Raw genomic sequence first — 16,325 nt, 5'->3', positions numbered from 1 at the left:
TACTGATTCAATTTATTTAATAGTTGGAGAACTTTTCACGTTTTCTGTCTCTTAAGTCGGTGATTATATTTTTCTAGGGATTTTTTCATATTACTCCAGTTTTTATATTTATTACTATGAAGTTGTTCTTCCAGCGTGTCTTTACTGTCTGAGGCATGTGTAGCTGCTGTCTCTCTTGGCCTTGGCTGTTTATAGATCTGTGTTCTTCCGCCCTCCCCCTCCCTCTCTTGATTAATCTTGCCGAAGTTTTACCACTTTGGTTGTCATTTCAAGAGAGGCAGCTTCTGGCTTTTTTGTTTATCTCTTGTATATGTAATTTCTGGTGCATCATTTTCTGCTCTTTATTATTTCCTTCAGTCTGTTTTCCTTGGGTAGGTTCTGCTGTTTTTCTAAGCTCTTAGGTTGGTTGTTTAGTTGGTTTGTTTTAACCTTTTGAATTTTCCATGTAAGCCTTTAAGGCATGCATTTCCCTCTCATGCCCTGTTTGTATACCGCAGGTTTTTGATTAATTTCAGATATATTCCAGTATGATTTCTTCTTTTATCCTTAAATTTTTCTAGGTTTTATGTTGTTAAATCAGGCTCTAACTGAACTGCTTTGTGCTCAGCAAATGTGTTGTGTGCATTACTTAGCATTTGTTTGGAAGGGCTTTATGGCCCGGTGCGTTGTCAGTTGTTCAGTGTGTTTAAAAAGAATGTTCAGTGTGTTTAAAAAGAATGTAGAAGACAAACTTATGGTTACCAGCGGGGAAGGGGGTGGGAAGGGATAAATTGGGAGTTCGAGATTTGCAGATACTGACTGGTATATATAAAATAAATAAGCAAGTTTATACTGTATAGCACAGGGAACTATATTCGATATCTTTTAGTAGCTTACAATGAAAAAGAATATGAAGACGAATATATGTATATTCGTGTCTGACGGAAGTATTGTGCTGTATACCAGAAGTTGACACATTGTAAACTGACTATACTTCAATTAAAAAAAAGTAAAATAAGATAAAATAGCTAAAGGATATAGGAAAAAAATGTGTGAAATCCAGTTAAGGTGAAATTATTTATGCGCGTTGGATTAAGCTTGTTAAGTCTGTCTGTCTCCGTAAATTGGCGGTTCCCAGGAGAGGTGTGTTTGTGGACTTGCTGGCTGTCCTGTCGTTTGTTGCTTTCTGTGTATTATTTCCATACCATTTCAGTTGACCCCTTTATGATTGTTAGATGACCCGCTTCTCTGCAGTAACATTTTGCCCTTCATCTGTTTGCCCTGGTGACGTCACCGCCGTAGCTCCTGCATCACTTCCTTTTGGTTGGAGTTTGCTTGCTATGCCTTTTCCCATCTCTTACTCGCAGTCTTTCTGTGCCCGTGTTTTTGTGTGCATGAAGTTGGATTGCCTTTTTTATCCGGCCTGACGATCTCAGTTTTTCATCTAGAGAGTTTAGTTTATTCACTTTTGTGACCACTGATGATTATGGTTTGTTTCTGTCCTTATTTTGTGTGTACGTGCTTCTTTTTGCCTTCTCTGGGGTTTGGTAATCTTTGGTTTCTCATTCCATGGTTCAGATGTCATGATGTATGTTCTTAATTTTTTTAATATATTCTCTTATTGACCACGGTAGACATTTTAACATGAAGGCTCAATTTAACCTAAAATTAACCTGTATATTCTGTCTCAGCCAGGACAGTACCAGAACTTAAAAATATTTCTCTCCTGATTTATATGCTATTGCTGTCCAGGTTTTAACGATCTTTTCTAAATTTCACAAATTAATCATTTTAAACACAATTCGCATTTGTTTAGATTTATTCACGTGGTTAATTTCTTTGCTCCATAGACCTTTGCATTCAAGACTTTCCATATGGGGTCACTTTTCTTCTTAAAGTATATCCTTACAGAATTTCCTCGAGGAGAGTGTCGTAGGGGTGGGTCGCTCAGGTTCTATTTGCATGACTTGCTTTAAGAAATCAGTTTCCATCTGTTATTCCTTTGAAGGTAAACTGTCTTTTTCTTTGGCTGCTTTTAAGTTCTCCTTTGATTTTTGAATTCTTCAGTTTCCCTGTGACACCAGTATATGAGTTTTTTCCTTTCTTACTGTGTTTGGAACTCATTGGGCTTTTCTGATTTTGAGTTTTAGTGCTGCATGTTCTTGTGCCATTATGTTCTGGACTCTGTCTTTGCCGTTCTTACTCCGTGCTGTCTGGGTCGGGATCTGCAGGGGAGAGCTCAGGCGGCCCTTGAAGGGGGTGGACTGGGGGCTGTCAGGGAGGGGAGAGTGTAAGGGAAGCACAGGGATGGTTGTGAAGCCTTTTGGGGGCTGAAGGGGGAGAGTGGAGGGTCTGAGAGCTGCAGCTGCTGGAGAGCGGCCTTCCCGGAGCTGTGGCTTCTGGGGGAGAGCGGAGGTCCGGGGGCCGGGAGGGGCTGAGGAGCCGGAGGACCAGGCTCTGCGGGCCAGGCTCCTGGGGCTCCGAGGAGTGCGGACAAGGGGCCTGCCCTTTCTCCTCCAAGACTCTTCGCGGGTGTCTTTCCACACGCTCAGTAGCTCCCAGCTGTCTTCAGCTTTCTTCTCAGTGTATCTAGTCTGCCTTTTACTCTGGTCAGTGAGTTTTTAACGTGTTTTTATTGAGGCATATTAACATACAGTAAAATTCACAAGTCTTGTGTGTCCATTTTGATGAGCTTGGACAGTGGTGCGTCCTCCTGTGACCAGCACTGGAACACGACACGTTTCGCTTTGTCTTACGTTGCTCCTGAAAGTGCTGTTGTGTTGTCGTCCTGCTTACATTTTTTAAAAATTGTAGTAAAATAATAAAATGTTACTATTTTGAGTACTTCCACATTGTTGTGCAGCCATTTTCCATTGTTCCAAACTGAAACTCTGTAGCCATTAAACAGTAGCTCCCCACCCCCCACACCCTGGTACCCCTGTTCTGCTTTCTTTTTCTGTGGCTTTAACTGTTTTCTGTGAATTTACCTCGTAAGTGGATGCATCATACAGTATTTGTCTTCTTTTGTCGTGCTTGTTTCACTGAGCATAATGTTTTCAGGATTCATTCATGTTGTAGCTTGTACCAGAGTTTCATTCCTTTTTAAGGCTGAATATATCCCATTGTATGGATATATTATGTTTTGTTTATCCATTCATCCATCGGTGGACTCTTGGTTGTTTCCACCTTTTGGCTTTTGTGAATGATGCTGCTCTGAGCATGGGTTTCACCCTCTGTGTCCTGCTGTCTGTTCTTTGAGTACCTCTCCCAAGCTGGAGCACTGTCTTGTATGTTTAGCTTTTTGAGAAACTGCCTCGCTGTTCTCCATGGCTGCGGTTTTTTGTTTTGTTTTTTGCTTTTAAGTCTGCACCATTTTGCATCCCCACCAGCAGTGGACAAGGGTTCCAGTTTCTCCGCGTGCTTGCCAGCAGCAGTCATTTTCTGTTTTTTTCTTTGTGTGTGTTAACTGTTCTCCTGAGGGTGAAGTGCTATCTCACTTTAGATTTGATTTTCCCAAATGATTAATATTTTGAGAATCTGTCGTGTGCTTGCTGGCCTTTGTGTGTGTTCTTTGGAGGAGTGTGTATTCAGTCCTTTGCCATGTTTAGATTGGGCCCCTTTCTTGTTGCTGTTGTAAGCGCTCTTTGTAGACTCTGGGTGTTAATCCCTCAGCAGACGGAGGGTTTGTAACGCGTGCCCTGTGAGTTGTCTGTGACTCTGCTGATAGTGCCATTTGATGTACAAAGGTTTTTATTTTTTATGAAGTCTGCTTTATATGTTTTTAGTTTTCCTTTTAAACATTTTATACTACATTTCTGGCATTTGCAATATCTGTGAGTGCTGCTGGGCTGATTCTTTGATCTGTTCTGTGAATTTATGGTGGCTTGTTTCCTCATATGCTTAGAAGTTTTTGGATATTGGCTCTTGGAAGTGTTTCTGGGAAAGTGAAGTCTGGAATCAGGTGTTACGCTAGTGCCTGGTGCTTGAGCAGCACAGGACTCCTTTCCACTGTTGGGTTAAAGTGTTCGGACCCCACGGGTCCTGTAGAATTGAGTGAGAAGCCCGTTTGCAGGCCTGCTCGCGATTATCAGTGTCCAAAATAAATCCTCTCTTTCACCTGCCCTCAGGGTCCGGACTGGCAGGTTTCTCCCTCTTTCCCTTCCCTCCCTGCCTGCCTTATTTTATTTTGAATAGTTTACCCTTATACTGGGGACCCAGCTTCACATGGGATGTGCTGTTAGGCCGCATCTCAGGAGGGCCTGGCTCCGCCTCCTGTCTTCTCTACTGTGGGCCGCTGTCCAGCGGCTGCCCAGACGACACCCAGGGTCACTTGGGGCAGCCCTCGTCCCCAGGGTGAGTTCACGTGCACGTATTTCCATCTCTCGATCCTGCTTTCGCTTCCTGTTGTAGCTTCTGAGGACTCCTTACTTTCCTGTGTGCTCAGCAGTGCATTATGTTTTTTAAAAAGTCTTTTATTCACTATTTATATTTGGTTTTAGCAGAAGAATTGTTCAAGGTATCTAGTCAGCGGTACCATCAGGGTTGGAAGGCCGCTCATTTTAAAAAATGCAGTATTTAAAATAGGTGGCAAAGAACTTAGAATGAAGCAGATCACGCCGCGGACCGAGCCCTGGGTTAGCAGCGTTAACGTGGCCGTTTTACTTGTGATCTTTAAGGAGCGCACAGATGCCGTTCTGGCCCCTGTGTCCCTTCTTCGTCCACAAAGACAGCCACACTTTTAGAGTTGTTTATCCTGCCTTTCTGTGTTTTTACACTTTGCACACAAAGGTAGATAACATAGTGCGCATACTACTGAGTTTAACATTTTTACATAAATGATATATGGTATTATGTCCTGTCATTTGCTTCTTTCCTGCAGAATAATTTTCAGTTTATTCGCCTTGGTACACAACAGCTCGAGTTCAGTCTTTAACTGCTGCAGAAGCCATCTGCAGGGTATTCCCTATGGGTGGAAATTTGAGTTGCTACTTTTTTTTCTGTTACTATAATCCTTTAGGGACATTCTTGTGTGCCTTCTGTGTGTGTGTGGGGGGAGCCGTTCTCTGTGACTAAATGCTGCAGTGACTTGTGCATACCCCTGTTCAGGAGCATGAACTTTTTCTAGATGACTCTGAATTTCCCATGAGTGTCTCCTTCTAGACTGTCGCTGGCTTGCAGCTTCCCAGAGTAGCTGAGACTCCCTGCGTCCTTGTGTCTGTGCTGCCTTTTTGTCTGACTGGTCAGCCAGCCGCAGCAGCTCGTTGCTTCGCTGTGTGCTTCTGAGGTCACTGGGGAGCTTGACTTGTTCTCTTGCTCATGAACCGTTTTCCCTTCAGGTTGGGCTTCGGGAGCTTTCCGCCTGTGCTAGCGCGGCCCCTTCACAGCTCGGCCTTCCCGGTCTTGCCTTCCCTTTCCCGCTGTCGGGGCCCGGCCCTCTGGGCCGCCCCTGCTGCTGCCCCCGCCTGTGCCCCGCCTCTGAAGTGACACAGGGAGGGGGGATCACACACTTTATACGCATCCCGACGTCTGTGTTGGGTCCCAGAGGAGGACTCTGTGGGCAGACGTGCCCCCTTTCTACCCCACACCTTCGCTTCAGGGGAGACCCTGGTGGAGACTTGAGGCCCGAGGTCAGTTTCCGCCTGTGCTGCCTGCTTGGCAGTGAGCAGCTCCTCCCCACTCCTGTGTCGTGAGTCGGGTGGTACTCGCATCCCCCTCAGAGGCTTGTTGTCGGGGTCAGTGAGATCACACCCTGCCTGCTGCCTGCCTGCTGCGAGCATTGCCGAGCCATCGCGTGCACGGTGAGTGGCGGTTCCTGCTGCTGCCTCTGCCTGGTGTGTGCGCCAGGCCCCAGGCACCTGGGGAGCAGGGAGAGAAAGCCTCTGAGCTGCAGAAACGGGGGGACGGGAAGCGGTGAGCGCGGACTTGCAGTGCTCTGGACGGGCTGCAGGCGGGGCGGGGGCGCCGTGGTCAGCTCAGGGAAGGCCGAGGAGGGAGGGAAGCGGTTTTGAAGGGTGAGTCCCGATTCTGAAGAGGAGGGAGTCCAACTTGTGGGGGACTCTTTCTGTCAGTGCTCCCTGGGGACCTCTTGGGAAAAATACATTTTTATTTTGGTTTTGACTCCCAACCTGTTAAATCTTTGGGGGCTGGGAATCTGTTTTCTTAACAAAAAAAGTTTCTCAGGACTTTTTGATAACTTGCTACTTGAAACCATTGTGAAGTCATTTTCAAGAAGAAAGAATTTAAGGTTTTAGTTTGGGAAACTAAAGTGAATACCATATTCCCATTTAACATATTGACTTGATGATTTTATTGTTTGTATGATAATGTTCAGCCAGGTGGTTAATATAAACTAACTTTTAGATTATACTTCATTATTTATGAAATATGGTATTTTTTAAATGAATGTCTTTTTTATTATATTAAAATTATATTCAAGCCTATATATACCCTATTAAGTGTGTAGGTATCAGAGTGTCCAGAAATCATTCACTTTGGGAACTGTTTTCGTTTGTAGAATAACCAACATATATATTTGCAAAATTATGCGTGTGTAGTGCTTCTCAAGGGAGGTGAGAAGAAACATGTATGATTCAGAAGTTCCCTGGGTGGGCAGCCCACAGTTGACATGTGATGTAGTCATCAGAGTGTAACCCGTTGTGGCAGTGGTTAATATGCCACGTGTTCAGGGCATGGTCAGCAGACATTAATGAGGAAATGCCTTGTCAAAATGCAGACTCAACTTGTTGAACTGGGGAAAATGGTGGGAAAGAAGAATTTGCAAATGGAAGAACACAAATATTTATATTTAGCATAATTAGTGGTTCACGGGATTTTATTAATAAGGCCTTTTTTAAAGTATTAAAGCATTTAACACTGTTCTTTTTTTAATTGAAATATAGTTGATTTAGAATGTTATCTTAGTTGCAGCTGTATTTTTTGCGGACTGTAGCCTCCAGGGTAGTTGTTACAAGGTAGCAGGTACACTCCCCAGGGCTGCACCGTATGTCCTTGTTGCATATCTGTGTAATGCAGTTCTTTAGTGGAAATGTTTGCATTTTTATTTATAGAGCTGTAGAGGGTGCTGTATCATTAGGAATAGTAGTCTGAACTGACTTTGGCTGATTATAAGAATTCCTTTAGGCCGGAGAATCGAAGTTAGTTTCTCTTAGATGTACTTTTTATTTAAAAATTATTTTAACTGAAAATAGAGTGACTAGTGCTGCCAAATTGACATAATTTATAATGAATATTGGTCTCATGTACTTGGTTGTAAAATGTTTTTCATCTTCCAGATTCTTTGCATGCAGGTGGCTGCAAAATTGACACAATTTATAATGAATATTGGTCCCATGTACTTGGTTGTAAAATGTCTTTCATCCTCCAGATTCTTTGCATGCAGGTGAAATGACTGCCCCACTCCGTACTGGTTACAGTGACAGGGCTTTACTCCATTGCCGTCCACCCCCAGCGTCCCGCCCAAGTTGAGAAACCTGGTATTTTGATCTGTAAGCTCTACAGGCAGTCTCTTCTCGTCAGATGGGTCCCAATAGGATCAGAGATAACCCGCCCATAGAACGAGAATGCGTGTTTTGGGTGGATCTGATTCAGAAGAGCGTCATCTTTGGAAGAAAAAGCATTGGAACAAAATGGAATGTAAAAACCTGGGCAGACTTTAGAAGATGTTTCTAAGAGAAAGCTGGCTTTTCTGGCTGATTAATTTGTTATTCAGAAAAGAGTTCTATAACTTACAGACTTCACTGTTCCTAATTTTTCTGGTATAATGTTTTTAGAAAACTTGAGGTAGATTTATTTGATATCATCTCTATCTTTAAGGTAGACTCCTTTAAATTGCTTTTAAAAATAAATTTTTACTAACTTTGGATTCAGTTTCACCCGTGCTGAAGAATTGAGAAATTATTTGAACTTGGTCAATTTAGATGGAGTGGTATATTTTGGAATAAAAGGCAATAAGTTGGCTATGGTTTTTTAAAATTACAAGAAATGTTAGGTTTTTGGGGGGGAAGTATTAGGTTTATTTATTTATTTACTTACTGACTTAACGTGGAGGCACTGGGGACTGAACCCAGGACCTGTGCGAGCTAGGCAGGCACTCTACCACTGAGCTACACCCACCCCCTAAGAAATGTCAGATGAGTGTCTATCTTCCTAAAATGTAGGCAACTTAAAAGGATTCTGACCCAGACCTTGCCAGGAATGCCTTCCTTTTCCCTGAAACTCTACTTTAAGTATTTATGATGAAGTTTTGTACTGTAGCTTATAGAACAGTTAAGCAGGCACTTGGCCTCCCCACGGCCCGGAGTGCTGGTGCTTCCTCCTGCCGTGTGAAGGGCTGCTGCCCAGGTCCCTCACTGACTCATGCCTGTGCTGTGTTCCGACTCCAGGCCCCGCCGTCCATGGTCAACTCAGAGCAGCGCCAGCACGCTGAGCACATCTTCCTGTCCTTCAGGAAGTCAAAGTCACCCTTTGCAGTTTGCAAGCACATTTTGGGTAAGTGTTTACTTTAACAATGTCTAGTGTTTCTATCTTGAATGTTAGATATTTTAAATTCCTTGTAAGTAATTTCCATTAACAGTCATTCTTCTGAAGTGGCTTTAAGATACTCCATAAAGCCAGACAGAAATCTTTGTTTTCACTTTGGATTTTTCGCCCGTTAATAGTGTGCAGTAATTTATTACTGGCGTAGCATGAAGGCTGTTAGCGGTAGGGAAGCATCTGATTTCCTAAAATTTGTTCCCATGTGTGACATCACGTGTAGAAAATGTGCTGTAATGTATCCCAGTGTTTTAAAGTTAGGCGTATTTTTGGAGGTTTCTAGAGTTTCTTTTAGTTGTTTTTTCAAAAAAATTTTTAACCGTATGGTTTGCACTCAGCCCGCTTAGCGAGTCTTACTTCTGTGTAGATTACTCACTTCACGTCCTGAAATGAAGCACTGATTTTCACTCTCGTAGAAAATGCTTTGTGAGTCCCTTACATCTGACACAAGTACAGAAATGATCTCTTTCCTTTAAAAATAATCACAAAAGTTGTAACTTGTCCAAAGATGGCACTTTCTCTTACATTTTTTTAATTAATAGAGAGATTTCCTTGGTTATTGTTATTTTATAACTTTATTATTGTCGGCTGTTTTTCTTAACTGGAGCCATTTTTTATAACCCATATCGAAGGCTCCGAAAGGAAGGCTGAGTTACCCACGAGTACAGAACTGGTCACTGAGTGTTAGAGTGGAAATGTCCGGCCTTTTGTTCCTGTGCTTTGAGGAACGCCGTTAGCCGCCAGTGCTCTGGTCTCCAGATCAAGAAGCCTGCAGTTCAGTTCCGTGTCCAGGACGCCTCACACCTGAGGGCTTGTGGCAAGGCTGGGAGGCGGAGGGGAGGGGAGGGTGCAGGGACCTGGGCTTGGGGCACCAGGGCTGCTGCTGCCTGCATCAGCTTGGGGGGCCACTCTGAGCCTTTTGTTCATCGGTGATGGAGGGTAACGATACCATTTTTCTTAAGTGGACTTGACTACCCTGAGATGCTGCGAGGTGCAAATGTAGTGATGTGGGAGGGCACTTTGTGAATAGTAAAGTCAACACCGTGACCCCGTCTCCCCATTCCAAGTGGCCTTTTAAAAATCCAGCGTGCCTAAAAAATGCGCAGAGCGAGTGGCGGCGTGGAAGGCGGCTCTGTCTCATCCAGGAGTTCGATCTTCCCGTCAGAGAAACAGTTTCAATAACCACCTTGAATTCTAAATGAGGCAGTTTTGAATTTTTTTTTTAAGTCAGTTTTTATACTTGGTTGAATTTGGTTCTGGCTCTAAGAAAATGTGTTATCTTATGCATGGAGAATACTTAACTCAGTGTTAAATTACTAAACATCAGTACAGAGAATTTCAGGGAGCCTTACTTTTCATCCTTACTGCCTTGAAGCTTTTCAGCATTAGTGGTCGTAGGAACCTCCGATGGTCCGAGTCTGGCTTTCGGGGCAGGTGCCATAACTGCACTCCCAGGGCCACCAGCATCGCCTCCGATTCCAGCCGTGATTCAGTTGTACTTCTGTCCTAGTCGGGGAGTCCTTGTCTAAGTGATAAGTATGTTATCAGAGTGTTTTTGTTTATCCCACTCTCTCCTTTCAAGAGTATGTATATTTTATGAAGAACTGTTGCTTTGTTATGATTTGAGCTTGCTTTGGAATACTTTTGGCTCCCTGATAAAAATTTCTAAAGACCGGTATTGCTAGTTTTAGCCTCGCTATTGAAAGCAGTTTGGGTTTTGAGACGTGAACTATTTAAACGGTCGAGTGCACGTGTTACAAGCATAATCGTTAAATACTGCAAAGCCCTTGTTACGTTAATGTTTACATCTAAACTTCACAGGAAATCTTTGCACTCCTTACTCAGTTGCCACCAGCACAGAAGGGTTAATTCCTCTAAGAAGACTTCTCATGCACGTGGCAGTTGATCGCAATTCAGAATTTTCACACTCTTGTTTCGGGGTTCTGGGCTGTTTAGAGAGTGTCTGGGGAATGGATCTGAGGAAAGAGGAGACTTTCTCTTGGATGCTTCCCTTTGCTGGCCTCTTAAAATTCTTCTAACTTAAGTTTTGTTATGTTTCTCATTTTTCCTCATTTCTTTCTCTTCTTAGCCTTTGGTTTTCATTCCAGTCTCAGTGTCTTTGCTCTTCTCTGTGTGTGTGCATGTGTGTGTGCGCATGTGTCGCGTGCTTGTGCGTTTTGTCGGAGGGCAATTTGAGACGTCGTCACCGTGGAAGCCTTTGGCACTTAGGCATTTACTGGTATTGTGTAGGGTCACATGTTTCTTAAAAAAACCAGCGAGTTCTGCTCTTGTTAAGAAATGCCCCCAGACCTCGAGGTGTTGTTCCAGCACTTCTGGAGCTAACTTTGCAGCTTTCTCTTGCCCTTCTCTCAGGGAGAAGAGGATTTCTTTTGTTTCTTATCTCAGAAGTAACCAAGACAAAACAGAATCGGCCTGAGACCCCTGACTGCTGGCGTGCGTACGCCTCACTGTGCAGCTCACGTGGCCCCTGTGTGGACAGGGTCCTGAGGCTGGACGCGGGTGTGTGGTCGCTGGACCTCAGAGCGTGGTGCTCCTCCTCTGGTCACTCACTTCCCTTGAACCTTGGTCTTTATGGCTCTGTCTGGTTTCAGATGACTGACAGGATACAAGTGAATTTTGTTTACATGGTTATTGTTAAGGTTTCTGTGGTAGGAAGTGAAGGCTTCCTGCTAAAGTGGCCTGGGCTAATTTGTCATCTAGACACTGTCCTAGTCAGTGGAAAATCATCCCTAAAAGTATTAGAAATTCTAGGTGAACTGTGAGCTATTCACGAAGACCTTGCCACTTTGAGCGTCTACACAGCAGAGAGCAGGAGTAAGGCTCCCGCACGTGTGGGATCCCGGTGGCCGGCGGGAGGGCCCCTGAGCCCTGCGCGCAGTTGCACAGTTCTGTTCCGTGTGAGTGCAGGTTAGGAAGGCCAGCAGTAGTTTTTATGAGGAAGTATAGTTTATTAGGTTAGGAAGATTCACAGCTTTTTACGGGAGCAGTAATTTAGTGATCTTCATTTGATACCACAGGTATCTAAGGAGCAGATGTCTCTTGAAAACTTCTCAGTGTCACTTAGCTTCTGTAATTGTCCCCCTACTGACTCCCACAGGGGAAAAAAGAGGGAGCAGAAAAAAAAAGACTGGGATATGCGCCGAGGAATTAGACAGAAGCACGTTTCATTCTCACAAGAAGCAGTAGTGTTTGCGGGTGCCATCTTCACTGGCACCTGCACCGAAGGTGGGTTCGTGTCACCTGGAGGATGTGGCCCAGCCTGCCGCCGTCAGTTTCCGCTCAGTCTCTTGGTGCATCTGTTTCTTCAGCGGTAAAACACAGGCGTCCAATTAGGTCATCTTTGGAGTTGCATTTCTAAACTTCTGTGAGTCCCTGAGATTTTGATTCCTTGTTAAAATCCATGGTTAAGCATTTCAAGTCCTTAAAATGTTGACTATTGTAGTAGAAGATGAAGGTAGGCAAACACTATCATTTTCTTTCAAGAAGAGGTTTATAATAAGAGATTATTTGAATTTCCTTTATGAAGCAGTAAGATTTCTCCGTAAGTGAGCTAAATAGATATAGCTGGTTTCTGTTTCAAGTCCTCTTTGAAGAAAACACTTATTTTTTCTCCTTTTTATAATTGATTTAGATTTTTAGAATCTATTGCTTTATTCACTGTGTTTTAAGGTTTCTAAGTTTTTTTGAGTTCAGAATTCATGTTACAGTAGCATGGACTAATCAGACTTAAGAAAAAATGAAGGTTCAAATTGGTTCCTCTTACTAGTTTTGACATGTTGAAAATTCCTATGTGGTCGTCAATGTGGTTGGAGCTTGTGTGGGGCGCACCTTTTCTTGCACATTTTTATAGCCAGTTGCGTCAAGATCACTTGTAAGATTTTTAGAAGATCTGAGCTTGGAAGGGAGAGAGAGTGCTGTGCCTGACTGTATATTCATGCTCTTCTGACATGTTCTTGAAGGTGCTGTTCTGGGCCTGGAGGTATTTCTCACGGCTTCTCCTGTCTAGCGAGCTTGGCGAATACCCTGGAGTTGAATTGGACTTTCCTGTGGGTTTCACATGGTGGTTGTGTTCTAGAGCTTCAGGAAATTTCCGCTGTTCCTTGACTTCATTTTGCCTGTCTCTCCCTTTTTATTATGCTGTTTGGAAACTGATTTTAGTGGTATTGGTAAATAAAAGAAAAAAATAGAAAATTAATGTAAAACGATTCTTTGCTATGTTAATTTTCTATTTCTTTCCCTTTCTGACTCAGTTTCTAGTTCAGATGCTGTAACTTGCTAGTCAGAGCTGGCTTTTTCTAAGTGTAGCTTTGGGGCTTTGCTCGGTTTGATCAGTATTGCAATCAGAAAATTCACAAGAACTTCTCACCCTGTGTAACTGTGACTTTTGGTGGTGTTTTTGTTTTTTGTTTTTTGGGTTTTTTTTGGTAACATTTTGAGGAGAAGCCCCTGCACATGACTGTGTTTGTTTCTGAACGTGCTGTTGGAGGCGGGCCGCCCTGCGGAAGCGCAGCCACTGAAGCAGGCGCCCCAGCGGCACCGTTCGTCCCGGACGGTCACGCCTGCAGCCTGGTTTAGTGGACACTTTGCAGACACAGTTCTGTTCTGCACAGGGTGAGAATCTCTCGGGAAATCTTCTGATTGCTTTCTATTTTTATTTTATTTTTTTAAAGCTGTGTTATTTTTTAGTTCTTCATGCTTTGGAAGTAACAGTTGAAGAGAGGTGAGGAAAGTTTGTGAAATTGTGATCGGTGATTAGCTGCCACCTGCCTGAGGTGTCTTCTGAGAGGAACTAACCTCTTTGTGGTGCTAGAGCAAGGTCACTGGATAAAAAAGGACCAGGTAACCATCTCCTTCCTTGTCTGAAAGTTCTCTTTAAAATTAATAACCGCAGAGCGTTGAGGGCAGGATGAGCTGCTGGTAAGGAGAGCGTCTCGTTTTCTCCCCAGAGACAAGCAAGGTGGACTATGTCCTGTTCCAAGCGGCCACAGCCATAATGGAGGCAGTTGTGCGGGAGTGGATCCTCCTGGAGAAAGGCAGCGTCGAGTCCCTGCGCACCTTCCTGCTGACCTACGTCCTCCAGAGGCCCAAGTAGGTGCGGGGCCGGGGCGGGGGCGGGGGGGGGTACTTGGCTGGGCCTACCCTTTCCCAGAGGTTTTCTGTGCTTTTCAATGATTGATGCACACGGTTAGGCCCTATGTGGGGCTCATATTTTGTAAAGTCATACAACCTGATTGTAGGCTGTTTTGGTGAAATAATACTTTTTATTTACGTTTCTGACACTGGATTTTATTCCTTTGAAAAGGCTGTCCTATTCTGAAGATTTTGGTTGTAAGTAAAAGTTGACACAACGTTGTAAACTGACTACTTAAATGGAAAAGAAAAGAAAAAGAAAATATAAATATAAGTTGATCTTTGACTCAGTTTAAAATCCTTTATACTTGTGCTGCTTTTTGTTCTTGGTGAGTGCTGTAAGACATAGGTGAGCACCCCAGACAGGCGAGGGGAGATCGGGCGCAGTAACAGACCACGAGTCACACAGATGTGTGCCTGCACATGCTCACTGAAACGGCTGTAGAAGAGAAAGCACCAGATTCTTTGACAGTTTCCTTTGGGGAGGGGATCAGGCTTAGGAATGGGGTGAGAGTGAGTTTTCTTACGTTATACACATTGTATTGTTTAAACATTTTACAAGATTGTGTGCTTTCATTGCTTGTATGATTCATAAACCAATGAGGAAAACTGTTAGCCATACAACTTGTGGGAGAAATTCACTTACTGTGTATCTTTTTTTTTTTAAAGTCCCCTAAATGCCAAAGCTTTTTTTAGGAAGAGGCAATGTACATCGTGTGTGTGCAGTTGAATACTTTTGGGGTAGATAATTATTTTCAAGTTCAGTTAAAAGTTGCAGGGTCAGAAATGCTGGTAATTAGGAATGACGAATGATGGTGATAAACATGCATAAAATTTTTAAAATAAGCCAGAGCACACTGTTGAGCCTTTGTCCCTGCTGCCTTCACTATCAGCCTCCGGGTCCATGATACTTAACAGTACCTATTGGCAAGGCTTGCGTGTGGCAAAGTGGTGGTAAGTGCTTTACTTGTGGAAAGGTGCACAAGAGACAGAGCCAAGGGTGACAGCACCGGGTTCAGTGGCTGACGTGCTCCGTGGGTGAGTGGGCGTACGTGTGTCGGGGAGGGGCTTTTCTCCTTCCATTTCTACCAGGATAAGGAAAACTTGCTCCCGTTTCAAACCTTCCTCCTCTTCATGCTGGTTTTCCTTCTTTATCTGAGTTTTAATTTGTCTAATGAGCCCTTGGGTGTGGTGCTAACCTGCCCTGGGGCTGCTCCGGTGTCACAGCCCAGCCCCACGGGCACTTCGCCCGGAGCCGAGGGCTTGGACGTACGTGCGTGACAGGTGATGGTGGTGTGCGTGCATGTGGGCGCTTCTGTTAGCCACAGTGATCTCACCGTAATAGTTTTGAGTTGATTGTAGGGTTCCCCATTGAAATAGTTCACTTACATATTTCCTCCTAACCTCTTATTTTGAAAGAGCAGAACTGTGAGCCTGCACGCCCTTCCCCGGCAGAGGCTCAGTTAGTGTCCTGTCACGTTTGGTCCCTCTCGTCTGTGCCAGCACTTCCCCAGCCAGCTGACAGGGAGCTGCAGGGGCAGTGGTGCTTCAGCAGGCCCCTCCTAAGAGGTGATCTCAAGAGTCTTGATGAAATTGCTATGTTCATATTGTGTGATACAATTCTGATCTCGCGTTGTGATTTCCCCAGTTGTCCGAATAAGGTTATTTATATCCTTTTCAACTCCTTTATAGGTTATTTTTTTGATCCAGGATTTAACCAGAGATTACACGTTGTATTTAATTGTTGTGTCTCTTCATCTAGAATCATTCTGCCTTTTTTGGTCTTTCGTGACACAGATGTCTTCACCTTGTAGAACATCCCACAGAATGGGTTGGAGCAGGGTTGAAACGTCCGGCCGCCTAGGCAGGCGGGTACGGCGGGAAGTGTGCTGTGGGTCCCATGTCCGTGGTGCCGTGTCCTTCCCATTAAATGCGTGGTGTTTTTTTCTTTTCTGTTTCCCCCCACAGCGTGATGACGTTTGCGTGGAGTGCAGTGCGGGGCAGGAGTGCAGTGCGTGGAGTGCAGGAGCGCCCCTCTGCCGCTCTGGCCCCGCGACCGCGGGCTGGTTGCCTGACCTGCGCACCCATTTCCTGGCTGTTAATGAGAGGCAGTGATAGTACTTAAGTAAGAAGGTTGTGGAGATTAAATGTGTCTTTGTGAGTTAGTTTATATAGAGACTTGCAGGTCACAAGCACTCAATAAATGTTAGGCTTTCCTGATAATTTGTAGCTCCCGCCAGTGGAGAGACGCAGAGCCTGGTCGGGGCTCTGGGTGCCGCTGCGTCCCCCAGGGCCACAGACTCCGGTTGGCCGGCTGCGTCCCTGCCCAGTGTGGGGCCTCTGCATTCACTTGCAGAGTGAATCCTTCACGTCTGTGTTTTGAAAGAGTATTTTTTTCTTTCATTCTTTTTTTGGGGGGAGGGGTGTTAGGTTTATTTATTGACTTATTTTTTTCAGTGGAGGTGCTGGGGGTCGAACCCAGGACCTTGTGCCCAGTGAGCACACGCTGTACCACTGAGCTCTGCCTCCCATTTTTCTTCATTCGTGACAGAGCATGACACGTTTGTCCATGTGTGTGAGTGTCTGGTAAGTGCCTGTGACCGTGGACGAGCTTAGTATGGCAGCCAGTCGGTCTGGCAGGG

The 16,325-nt window shown here is 44.5% G+C and overlaps 1 protein-coding gene across 5 annotated transcripts in view; it reads left to right on the top strand.

Annotated features, from left to right (window-relative positions):
• The window catches only part of XPO4 (exportin 4), a 102,773-nt gene that overhangs the window by 18,603 nt on the left and 67,845 nt on the right, over window positions 1–16,325 (top strand). For 3 of the 5 annotated variants that reach the window (XM_074377881.1, XM_074377879.1, XM_074377880.1), the window contains exons 2-3: window positions 8,382–8,487; window positions 13,500–13,641. In XM_074377881.1, the coding sequence (XP_074233982.1) occupies window positions 8,394–8,487; window positions 13,500–13,641 (236 nt within the window). In that variant the 5' untranslated portion in view covers window positions 8,382–8,393. Of the gene's footprint in view, window positions 1–8,381; window positions 8,488–13,239; window positions 13,393–13,499; window positions 13,642–16,325 lie in introns of those variants that run through there. The other 2 variants (XM_074377882.1, XM_074377883.1) reach the window with 2 other exon arrangements.

The sequence above is a fragment of the Camelus bactrianus genome, chromosome 14, assembly GCF_048773025.1.
Source record: "Camelus bactrianus isolate YW-2024 breed Bactrian camel chromosome 14, ASM4877302v1, whole genome shotgun sequence".
NCBI lineage: Eukaryota > Metazoa > Chordata > Mammalia > Artiodactyla > Camelidae > Camelus > Camelus bactrianus.
This window is presented reverse-complemented; position numbering and strand designations above follow the sequence as displayed.